We start from the raw sequence: 12,505 nt of genomic DNA, 5'->3' as shown, positions 1-12,505 counted from the left end.
CGTTTCTTGATTGATTGATTGATTGATTGATTGATTGATTGATCGCCTGGTTTGGTTTTTAGTACACTACTAGTGAATCTACATTTTTTAAACACACATAAATTCAAAAATAAATCATTCAAGGGAGGGGTCAACAAGGTAAGTAGATGCAAACCGATGCATGCATGTGCATTTTCAATACGTGGTCAAGAAGAACTCCAGCCATATCTTTTACTTTGCAAATATTTATTAGAAAAAAATAAATTAATTATTGGAACACTAAAATAAGTTAACAGGGATATAAATAACCAGGTTAATTAGTTCTAATTGTGACGAGGGCAACAAGGCAGTCGGCATCTGGGAGTCAAGGTTGCGACTTTAAAGGTGGTGGACGACGATGACGATGATGATGATGATGATGATGATGGAAGGAGATGATGAAGATGACGTTGAAGGGGATCACACTGAAGACTCAGACGGTGCCGATTTGATAAGCGGAGCTGATTTTTTGCACCTGGAGAGGGGGGGAAAAAAAGAATCATTTACAATTGAAGAGTATTTTCTCATACTCTCTCCATCTGTCTTCAATGTCACCGCGCCGTCACCGCGCCTCTCCGTCTTGGACACTCACTTCTTGTGGACGCAGCACAAGATGATGACGGCCAGGGCCAAGGCCAGCATGAGGATGCCCATGGTGATGGCGATCACCTCGTGCACGTCCCCAGTAGTGCGAGTTTGGTCGCTGACAAAGAGGCAGCGGTCGCCGCTGTACGAGGCCGTGCAGCTGTGGAAGTGCACACACACACACACACACGCACACGCACACACACAAAACCTTTTAGTTTGCATTCCAGAGGGCGGACACGAACCAACATGCACATGCAGATATGATGTAGCGTTACTTTAAACATGTCAAGCATGCAACTTGCGGGCTGGTGTGTGTGTGTGTGTGTGTGTGTGTGTGTGTGTGTGTGTGTGTGTGTGTGTGTGTGTCTTACTTACATGCACGCAGGTTTGTCAGCGTCCTGGGGGATTATGCACTGGCCGTCATTCTTACAGTAGTCTGTGTGTTCATCTCCACAGGGTCTGTAGGACCTCTGGACCTTTGGTTCCTCCATGGTTGCTGCAGAGAGGAAGAGATCCACCTCATTTATCACATTACAAGATGACACGCTTTAACGTGCATATCGAAAGTTTAAGATCATTGAAACAGATTTTTCAGTTATGACTGCAGTCTTAATTCTTGGTTCCTTCGCTTTGTCTCTTCACCTGACTGTGTCTTGAGCTCATTTTACCGACGCAGATTTCGACTCACCCTTCGACTCCCACTTTATAAGACGTTAGAATATGCAGGGTTGTTTTTGTTTTTTTTTCTTTGCATAGAAGCAGGACAACTAAACAAGTTTTTAGGACACATTTTTCTTAACTGCGCATCTGTGCCGGTGACTGGATCTACTTACTGTTGAAGAGCTCTGTGGTCAGCGCCGACAAAGCCGGAGCCGCTGTGGTCTGCAGGTGGTCAGTCAGCACCGCAGAGCGCCCTGCTGTGGTCAGGAGCAGCAGGGCCAGAGCTGAGAGGAGGCCTGCAAGAAGTCACAGGTTGGTTACGGTGGTGACAGGGTCATTTTTTGTATGAATGAGGAGGGGGAAAAGACTGCAGTTTCATTTTAAATCTCAATCCAAACTAATTTTTCAAAACAGTTGAAAGAAAAATGACTTGATCCCTGATATTTGTAACCGTCAGATGACAAACATAAATGATATATTAGTTACTTACCCCTCCTTAGAAGCGTCTGTCCGAGTGTGAACATCTTGTCCTCTGTTGTTGTGGTTCCTCGCTGTTTGAACTCCTCCTTCTGACACGGTGGGGAAGAGCCGAGCGCTGTATTTATATTCTGTCCTGGCCAGGAAAAAGGTTTCAATCAGCCAATCACTGAACAGCGGATTTGGGTTCTTTTGAAAACATGAGAAGCACTTCCTCTCCCAAAAAGTCCATAATAATCATTTCCTTGGTCCTTGCCAACTCCCTACATGCACAGGCAAAGTGAGGAGATTGATGACAGTGGTGTGGGCACAGGATTACCTGGAAGCTGAGAATTCTTTGCATTTTTTGTTAGTACAGAAAAGGTTGATAGGTTGACAGTTTTACAGGAAGAAAAAAAAAATCCCTGAAAGCTGTTGCTTCATTTTTAGTGTGTCCAGATAGAATTGAGTTGTAATTCTACGTAATGAGAAAGAAATACACATTTTACACACAACTAGACGTTGTACACATGACAAAATGACCAACCAGTCGGAGTGAAGAGTTGTCTTGCTGTGATTTTCCTAATTGCCTGTCAGTCTGTCAGGCAGCAAACAAGTTGCGACTTGAGCAGCAGATGACGGGGAGAGATATTATATATTTACCAAAACACCTGTTTGGAAGATGGAACAGTTAAACAGGTTCACTGACAGGTTAGAGTATCGCAACTGGGTGAACCTGTCTGTGCTGTTAGACTGGACTGACATTTACACTGAAGTTAATTAATTAATTCATCTTCTATAGCCGCTTATTCCTATTCAGGGTCCTGGGGGTCTGCTGGAGCCTCTCCCAGCTGTCTTAGGGCGAAGGCAGGGTGACACCCTGGACAAGTCGCCAGTTCATTGCAGGGCCACATAGAGACACACAACCATTCACACTCACATGCACACCTGCGGACAATTTAGAGTCTTCAATTGACCTCACATGCATGTTTTTGGAGTGTGGGAGGAAGCCGGAGAACCCGGAGAGAACCCACGCAGACACAGGGAGAGCATGCAAACTCCACACAGAAAGGTCCCAGGTCCGGGCAAAGTTAATTCAATCTATGTTTAATCTTTGACCTATTTGAAAGTTTTCGGTGTATCCACACTGAGAAGCGTCCAAAAATCCGAAGTTGGAGATATAGCGGAAGGGGAGGCGGCGGGGGAGGGGGGCAGCAGCAGCGTTAATGTGCCCGCTAGCGTTAGCTAGCAAGTGGATGCTAACGTTAGTTAGCGCTCAGCGCTACGGTGGCACATTTTATTGAGGCATTAGCTTATTCCTTTCAATTTTCTTTCAACGTGCACAAACAGCATAGTTGTGTGTATGTGTCTATGTGTTTTCTCATTTAAAAAAAACAAAACAAAACAAACAAACTATAGTTTCTCCTAGCAATGGGGCTAGATAATAAGTCGATTAACTGTGAATTAACAAGCCCCCCAAATTTTAAAGATTCAAAATCAATCCTAACATTGTTTTAACAAGTGCAAGTAACACATTTCTAAAATCTCTCTCTCTCTCCCTCCCTCCCTCCGTCACACACGTACCCACAGCAGATGAGGCAACTGAGGCAAGATGCAGCTTGCAAGAGGTGTGGGTGGTGTGTTCATCACTGCCTAGAAGAGTGCCACCACTGCTGAACAGGCTATATGATTGCGTTTCCCTTATTCGAAGTTTTTCTTTTGTTATGCCTTTCTTGTAATGTAAAAAAAAAAAAAAAATTGCGTCACATCGGAGAATATGCCCGGCCCTAAAGATGCATCCAGGAAGGTCAATCAATGTTGGCTTCAGACGAAGAAAGAACTGCGAGGACACGTCGTATTTACAGTATTTTATTCTTTTATTATCTATTTCTTCCAGTGATTCTGGATGTTCAGAAATGAAAAAACACCTTCAGTAGAAAATATATTACTTTCACCTCTTGAAAATTAAATGAAGTGCATAAATAAAATAACAAAATTCACATTATCAAGTAAGTTTCCCAGGAGATATGGAATCTTGAGATTGTGGATTTTTTTTTTTTTTTTTATAAATAAAAGTGTGTTTTATGCATGTCATGATATGTGCGTGCGTGCATATGTGTGTGTGTGTGTGTGTGTGTGTGTATGAACACTGCAGGATTGCACATCATTCAGTTACAACAATAGCCTCGTGACAAGACGGCTTAATGCATGAGCGCGTTCCTGGCGGCGGTCACAGTGTTCTTCATCAGCATGCAGACCGTCATTGGACCCACTCCTCCTGGAACTGGAGTGATGAAGCCCGCCTTCTCCTTCACTCCTGCACCAAGACACACCGCTCACACAGTCACCACAGAACTCGGCCCGGCTCCCTCCGTCTGGCCTATCTGTGTTTTGAGTGACACAGCTGGCCCAGAATCCATTCTGTACGTGTCAGTCATCGACTGTTATAAACACTGGCAAACCATTGGGATGTTTCAGTGATTAACCGTTTTAATAACTGTCAACACTTGGTTAACCAGATCACCACAAATGCTTTGCTAAATACAAAGATGTTCATTATTGCTGTTCAGTACTTGCACGATCCTCTCTTGATGGGGAAAGACAGAGAGAGAGAGGGAGAGAGAGAGAGAGAGAGAGAGAGAGAGAGAGAGAGCGGCAACATTCAAATGATGAGTTCACCTTCGAAGTCCACGTCCCCGATGAGCCGGACCTTCCCCGTTTTCGGGTCCTGGATGCGATTGATGCCCACGTCGATGACGGCTGCCCCTTCCTTCACCATGTCAGCCGTGATCAGACCAGGAATCCCTGCACAGCAAGGACATGGAAAGCACAATTAAATCCGCTTCCTTTAAACCATGTTCTGACATTAGAAAAAAAAAAATAATAATAAAAATCAAAGACCAACCTCGCCTTGTTTCTATAGACTCCTCTCTAATCACAGATTGTAAAATGTGGTGATGAGGCCAACTTTAAGGGGACAGGTAACCCGCAATCTAAATTTTCACACATTTACTACTCACCTAAGACAAAGAAAACAACCCAACCGCATGACCCTGCTGGAGTTCCACAGAGGGAAAGAGATCCACTCAGTACTGGGCTGGGACAATGGAAAATGTACCATAGCCATTAACCCAAACATCCAGGAAATCAATGGCATGTTTTTACAACCCTACACATGAGGCTCCTGTCAAAAGTTAGGTCACATGCTACACTGGAGCTATGTTTGAATACATGGCCATAATAATAGCACTGAATGGAGTTTGTTCCCAACATGGTTGGCTGAGAAAATGCCACCTGAGCCTCTGTCGGAACACAGCGGTTAGTTTTGCGTCATTTCGCGCAAACTATCCTTTGAAACGTGGGACACTGCACAGCACAAAGAGATAATAACAAAGCTGACCGTCAGCGAGGAATCTGCCCTTTGTGCTGGAAGGTGGAAGCCCGTCATTTGAGGTGCGAGAGTCACCTCGGGACAGGAGCGGGATCGAGTCAGATGTTGCAAATTACAACCGTTTACATTCAGTACACAGATGTTGCCCTGTCATACAGAACGGCGTGATTACACTTTATCGTTTCCAAAAGGTGTTCAACTATAAAGATTGTGTGAAAAAGAAAAACGGGGATGGTGGCAGCTCAGGCACAATCAGAACCTTTCAACAGATAATCCAGCCTGCAGCTGATTTATTGCCACACATTCCAGGTGCCATACATCACCACTGTTCTTGGGAAAACTCAAAGCCATGACCCAACCGGTAAACGAGTTATGAGATGTGCTCAGGTTCTGATCAGTTCTTGTAAGTGCAGGTAATGACTTTCACAATCGCCGTCTTCACTTGCGGTCGCATCCAAAGGACACCATGAACCCGGCGGTAGAATTCCACATGATGAAAAAGCCTGGAATTCTTTTTGATTTAAAAAAAAAAAAAAAAAAAAACTTCCAGCAGAACCAATTCATTACCTTCCTATTCATTTATCAGTAATAACAAAGTAAATTAGTAACAATTTAAACAGCCTGATGTAGGTCATTTTCTTGACTATTTTAAATGAATGAACCAAAAATTCCCATTTCCCCCCCACCCCACCTGTTTTCTATCCAGCTGTTACAGTACAAACAAATTACTGAAGTCATGTGCATCAAATCTCACACAATGTGTCTTCCCAAAAAAGAGGTTCATAAAACTGCAATTAAAAAGTCAAACCTTAATGTATAACACTAAGATTACAAAAAAAAAAAAAAAAAGACAACATGTAATTGACCAATTATGGAGACTATGGGATTGTCCTGGTGTAGCTACCTGCAGCAGCAATGATGATGTCAGCCAGGCTGGTCAGTTCCTTCAGTTGTTCCCTCGGTGTGCACCTGTGCGCAATGGTCACCGTCGCATCGCCTGGAAACAGACAATCAGCAAAAAGGGAAGAATACAACTTTCATTCAGCAACGGTCTTCGATTTTCTTTGTGCCTTTTAAAACCTCGGATGAACTACGAGTGTCTGACTATTCACCAATAACATACGTTTATGGAGCAAATTCAATATGACACACGGCACAGTGCAAACAGCTATTGGGAAGGGGGCGATATGGGATATAAAGTTCACCACTAGATGTCGCAGCACCCTGCACATCCGCGGCAGCTTCCAGTGTAGCGAGCACTGAACGTTGACTGAGAAAAAAACACGGATATGATGCGGCCGACTCGTCCAGTGCACGAGAGCATCTTTTTGGTGTACGCATTCTCTTTAAATAAAATGTTGAATATGATAGTAATAATAATAAATAACATTCATCTAATATAAAAATTAATGTTTTTTTTTTTTTAATGAATGAGAGGAAACAAAATCTATGAATTTTCTTATAACTTAACACACACATAACACACATTTTTGAAGGAAGGAAGAATGCGGGTGTGTAAGCCCTGGAGAGAAGTTGAGCCACACTTTTCTGCGGTCACGCTTGACACGAGAAGTTCCAGAGACAGGAGGCGTGACGTGGCAACGGTTATCTTATATCGTATCTGAGAGTGCATTCATCCGTCATGATGTGTGACCAGGCGCAGCAGCAGGAAGGGAGCAGGAAGAAAAGGAACGACACAAACACGCCTTTGGGAAAAGACGAGGAGGAGAGGAGGAGAGGAAGGAGAGGCGAGTCACAGCAAGCCAGAACCTCAGGGTCACATACCTGATGGGATATGAATCTGTGTGTGCGTGTGCGTGTGCGTGTGCGCGTGTGTGTTGTCTCACGATGACATAAAATAAAAGCATCTGCCTAATTTTTAATTTCATGCTTTGTTTACTGATACTGAAACCGGTGCAAGTGAAATGAAGATAGTTGAAGACAGGATTCAGTTCGATGGAGCGACAATCGGAATGTTTTTTTTTTTAAATAAACGTGATAATAACATAAGTCTAAAGTTTCAAAGGGAAGATGTTTGGATGCCCCCCTCAACGTTCTTTACAGCATCGACATTTCATCACTCACTTGTCACTTTCATCCGCAACCTATCATCTCAGTATGTGGCAATCACTGTGCCTCCTGCTCATATTGCCGTCTCATCGGTTCTCCCACCCATAATCCAATAAGAATTCAGCACAATGGAGAAAAAGGAGGAAAAAGACTATTTCATAATTCATTTTTGATAAGAAGACTTGAGACTGCTGCCATGTTTGGGGGAAATATTGAAACATTCCTAAGCGCCACGTATAAATGCCTAAATGCACTGAGTGGCTGCCAAGTGATTGGCCGGTTTGTTGCCGCCATTTGTGTTGCTTTGCTTGTCTAGGCAAGCAAATTCTGAAGATTGTCCTTGACTCATTCAAAAAAAAAAGAAAAATATACCTTTGAGTGAATATGTTGTTTGGATACAGTCACTTAAAACCCTTGCGTCAGCTCTGCGCTTTGACATCTCAAACTCGCGCAGTTGCTTCACCTTAATAAGCAAATTCATGCTCCGCACGTCCAAATCTTCGCCCTTCCTTCCTGCAACCTTATAAGGGCATCTGATCCGCCAGCCAAACAATGTTGGGAGCCAGGAGTCTCGCCCTGTTCAAGCCTTTTACTCTGCAATCCCTGTACTTTTCCTCTTTGAACTCTTCTTGCAGAGTGTGTATCAGCATTTTATTGTGTTGATAAGAAGGTGGGGAGTCAGTGAAGCCTTCGTCTCTGAGGCACCTTCGTGGCACCGGCTGACGGCGCCAGGGAAAGCCAGGATGGTGCAACATGGTGTGCCAGTGACGCTCGGCGGTCCACTCGTGTTTGGACAAATGCAAACGCACACACACACACGCGCGCGCGCACTCTCACCTCCGGGTCGTTCGTGGTTGCGGTCGGTGTGCAGCAGCATTGCAATGGGCATTCCAACATTTTTTGAGCGTCCGGCAACCAACACATTCTTTCCCACCGTTTCGATACCTGCGCAGAGACATTATTCACAAAGGTTACAAGTCAATGGGTGATTAGCGTTTTAGGGGATTAAAAAAAAACAAAACAAAAAAACAAACATTGAGGCACAACCACGTCAAATTGTTTGGAACCCACCAAATATTACAACGGCACGGTTATGTGAGCGAGCCCACGGTAGTGATTCACCTCCGCCTTGGCTGCTCAGGCTTGTGGAGGGAAATTAATCTCACTAATGCACACACTGTCTGGAGCCACGGTGGCTGGTGCCGGACCGGAGCCGCACAAGCTGCAATTATTACACCCGCAGTCTGCCAACACCAGAGTCTGCTAGACGGACTGGGTGTGGGTGGACAGGTGGGAAGCTTGCACTGATATTAGAAGGGAGTTGACAAAAGTTGGTATAAAACCAGCCTTGTAAAAGTTACAGGTTTTGCAGCCTGACAATATATTTGTTTTTCATGCAGTCTTTTTTCTTTGTTAGTTGTATTTTTAATAGCAGTATGAACAGCGTTCTATTGCCACATCCTACAATGATCGATCATTTTCATTTTTTTTTATTATTGTTTGTTGTTTTACATACTGTGTCTTTCATTAATTGTGTTATTTTGTTTAGTTTTGAAGTTCAAAATAAAGCTTTTCATTCATTCATTCATTCATTCATTCATTCATATTCAGAGATCCAAGTTTCCAAAAGCTGAAGTTCATTATCACTGAAATAATAAATACGCTGCTTCAAAATTCGAGATACTACTAAATCTTAATAATGTGAAAGGCACACTTTACCAGTTAGCAACCATATTGGATTTATTACTCCTAACAATAACAAACTTTAACTGATAACCACTGATAACGAAAAATATCAACAGAGGTTTGTCATACCTTGGACACTCTTCAGTTAAAAAAAAACAAAAATACAAGCCTGCAAAGTCTCATAAATTACGATCATGTGTAATTTATGAGCTGAAGTCTGAGTTGAAAATATGCAGCTGCCAATGATTAATTTCAGTATGTTGCACTTGTACCTTTGAAAAATATACACAGCAATTATCTTAAAATGGCACCATCTAGTGGGCCAGGCTGTGAACGACAGCTGCTCTACTCAAGCTGCTCTAATCCTGAATGGGAGACCCAGACTGATATGACGGCACAAATTTACCTTGAGAGGCCGACGCACATGTAAATATAGTTCTGACTCATGTCTCTGAGCATTAATGAGCTGAAATGTGATCTTCCACACTGAAGACAAAAAAGGATTCATGACAAGCTGGCGGCAGCATCGGAGTCGGCTCAATGTGAATGTAATGTTTGTTCAACTCCTCAGTGCGGTTCCCACTGACGGGGAACCGCATTAGTTCACCTGCTCTTTTGATGATCTCCCAGACAGCTGCAGGCGTGGCAGGCACCATGGATCTCTGGTCCAGACACAGCTTCCCGATATTCACAATATGGAAGCCGTCCACGTCCTTCTCCGGCGCGATGGCGTTGCACACAGCGCGCTCGTTGATGTGCTCTGCACGGAAGGGAGGGCAAAGCACAACAGACACTCGTTGATGTTCCAGTAGGTGCGACGACGTGCGCGGATCTCGCCGGGCAGTCGGTGCAGCTGTGACGTGTTTACCAGGAAGCGGCAGCTGCACCAACAAGCCGCTGACCCTCCAGTCACGGTTCATCTTGTCAATCAGCTCCAGCAACTCCTCCTGGGAGACTGAGCTCGGTCGCACCGCTGTGTCACTGGAGATACCTGGAGAGCGCACGCACACACACACACACACACACACGCACACACACACGCACGCACACACACACGCAGGCCATTCACCATCACTTCACTGGAATGTGCCCATGCCGTCCACAGTAAATGTGGTTATTCACGTATGTTCCTATGACGTGTGGTGCAGAACCCTAACACACACTGTGTGCACGGTGTTGTGGAATTCAAATAACATCCAAATACCCAGGACGCTCGCCGCCCGGGTCTTGTTCCTAACGTAGGTGCGACTCGCCGGGTCGTCCCCCACCAGGACCACTCCCAGGTGGGGTCTCATGTTGCCCTGAGCGACCAGCTCCTCCACATCACGCTGGATCTCTCTGTGAATCTGACGAGCCAACTCTGTGCCAGAGATCACCACGGCAGCCTGTCTGAAGAGGCAGATTGTAGACACACACACACACACACACACACACACACACACACACACACACACACACACGACTGCGTATCAACGCAGGTCCAACACAGATTGATTGAGAAGCAACTTGTATTACACTGAAAACAACAACAACAACAACAACAACAATTAGAATGAATCTGTTCGTAGTGTGTTTGATAAGAATATAGAATCTTTCAGTTGGAGTAGCAACAACACCAATCACTGGTCATAATTGATGTGCAAGAAATGTCTTGTTGTTTATGTACATTCCCCAAATTGATGTTGCTGGAACTCAGTCGCTGTATGAGAATTAATACTTGGCTCGATATGTACTAACTAAATGTAGAGAATTTACAGATACCTTGCTGAAAAGAGGATGTTGCTGTTCAGTTTAGAAGCCAACATGATTTCAAAAATAGACACTGCTCATTTTTTCTCAGTTTTGTTGTTATTTTTCTTTGATGTTGAAAGTCTCGGTCTTGTCCCGGTCTCAAAGCCCAAATGTCTCGGTCTTCGTCTCGATCTCGATGCTCTCTAGTCTCGATAACGTCTCTGCTCGGTGCGGTCTTGACTGCAACGCTACCCATCACTGATTCAAATGCGCGTGCCGCCATATTGGAGGCTGGGGTTGGGGGGGGGGGGTTGGGAGAGGGAGGGGGTGCGGGTGGGTGGGTGACGCCCGCCAAAAGCCCAGCCTTCTGCGCGGTAAACGGCGTGCGCTGCTGTCAATCAACCATCCTCCGGCACGTGACGGCGCGCACGCCTTCCGCCCGGCGCAACGCGAGCAGCGGGACCTGTCCCGCGCAATTCCGAGATGAAAGGGAACGAGGCGCCCGCGGATGCCATTTTACCTCGTCGCCGTCTGATGCACGTGTCTCCTCTGACTCCCGCACCTCCTGCGCGGCGTCCTCAGCTTCGCCCGGCAGCGGTGATGGGGAATCGTCAGAGGGCTGCAGATTCGGAAGGAGGAGCGTAGTAGCGGTGACACACACGCCGCCATGTTTTTTGCGCGTGTGTGCGTGCGCGAGAGGGAGGGAAAGGGGGCGGGTACGCCCCCCCGCAGTGACTAGACGCGCATTAAAAAAAAAAAAAAAAAAAGATAAAGGGAACGAGAAATAAAAGACAAATCTAAATCCTGTTTTTGGAAGGAAGTGGGGAAATAATACAATTCAACATTGGAAGTGAAGTGAAGTGAAATGTCTTTCTTAAAAAAAAAGAAAAGAAGTACACTCTTTGCCTGACCTAAGATGCAGAATTGATTTTCCTCAAATCCCCCCCCCCTTTATATATGTATATATATATATATATATATATATATATATATGTATATATATATATATATTTATTTATTTTTTTTGTTTTGTTGTTGTTGAGTTGTGTCTCCTGTCTGTATTGTCTTTTAGGTTGGACCTCCTACACCAAAAACAAAATTACTGGGAATGTTTTAATGATTGAATTAAATAAAGATGCCTTGGAGGTCCTAACCCAGTGTTTGTCAAAGTGGGTGGCACACCCCCACCGGGGGACGCAGAGTCACGTCTGGGGGTGAAAGGAGTATTCTTGTTTAAATAGTAATGTTCAGGATTTGATGTCACAAAGAGTGATTTGCTAAAGTTGTTTATTTGTACAAAATAAAATGATTTCATAAATTAATAGAAATGTGAAATGAATGTTCATGATAAAAAAAAAGAATGTTGGTTATCACAAAAAGTGGTGTGCCAAAGGTAAAACATTATTTGCACATTTATGTTGTTTCAGTGAATTTGAAAAAAAAAACTATTTTGTCACCATTTTGGCTTCCCTAATTCCAGCCTTATCGCTAAGCCTAATGCCATGCAAGTCTATGGGCTCAAAAGTCAACTTTGTCCTAGAGACATGGGGCCACTTGCAGGTTCATCGGGATCCCTCAAGACACAGCCACGTCAAATTTGGGTCTTCTAGCCCATGAGGAACCCCAAAACCCTAACCCTAATTCCAGCAGTAACCCTAACCCTTCAAATTCAAAATGTCCTTCCTCTGCTTTCACTCCACTGCTTCAATGCATATTGCAGTCCTTTCTTTCTGGTTCCATCTGACATTTGTCAACTATCACTCCAGAAATTGGATATGATTTCATTGGGAACATCTTTCACCAAAATCACTCATAGATCCATGCTGACATGACGGTGTGAATGAAGCTGAAATGAAAAACTGCACAAGGTGGATTGTAAATGTAGGCTATATATATTTTTTAGCC

General features: G+C 44.3%; 2 protein-coding genes across 2 annotated transcripts; both read right to left on the bottom strand.

Annotated features, from left to right (window-relative positions):
- Positions 1–204: 204 nt before the first annotated feature.
- On the bottom strand, positions 205–1,892 carry epgn (epithelial mitogen homolog (mouse)). Its single transcript, XM_076033354.1, has 5 exons — positions 1,757–1,892; positions 1,440–1,562; positions 982–1,102; positions 611–763; positions 205–493 (listed from the first exon to the last, which is right to left on the bottom strand). The coding sequence occupies exons 1-5, from the start codon at positions 1,788–1,790 to the stop codon at positions 439–441; spliced, it is 486 nt and encodes a 161-aa protein (XP_075889469.1). The 5' UTR covers positions 1,791–1,892; the 3' UTR covers positions 205–438.
- Positions 1,893–3,575: 1,683 nt separating this feature from the next.
- LOC142893096 (bifunctional methylenetetrahydrofolate dehydrogenase/cyclohydrolase 2, mitochondrial-like) lies at positions 3,576–11,317 on the bottom strand. The gene is made up of 8 exons (XM_076033360.1): positions 11,121–11,317; positions 10,074–10,258; positions 9,738–9,860; positions 9,477–9,629; positions 8,021–8,128; positions 6,018–6,110; positions 4,402–4,527; positions 3,576–4,039 (listed from the first exon to the last, which is right to left on the bottom strand). The coding sequence occupies exons 1-8, from the start codon at positions 11,267–11,269 to the stop codon at positions 3,924–3,926; spliced, it is 1,053 nt and encodes a 350-aa protein (XP_075889475.1). The 5' UTR covers positions 11,270–11,317; the 3' UTR covers positions 3,576–3,923.
- Between the last annotated feature and the right edge of the window lie 1,188 nt (positions 11,318–12,505).

Source organism: Nelusetta ayraudi, unplaced genomic scaffold, assembly GCF_046127955.1.
Source record: "Nelusetta ayraudi isolate G7.1 ecotype Tasmania unplaced genomic scaffold, CSIRO-AGI_Nayr_v1 ptg000041l, whole genome shotgun sequence".
In the NCBI taxonomy this organism is placed as follows: domain Eukaryota; kingdom Metazoa; phylum Chordata; class Actinopteri; order Tetraodontiformes; family Monacanthidae; genus Nelusetta; species Nelusetta ayraudi.
Note: the sequence above shows the minus strand (reverse complement) of the source record. Positions and strands in the feature narration are given on the sequence as shown.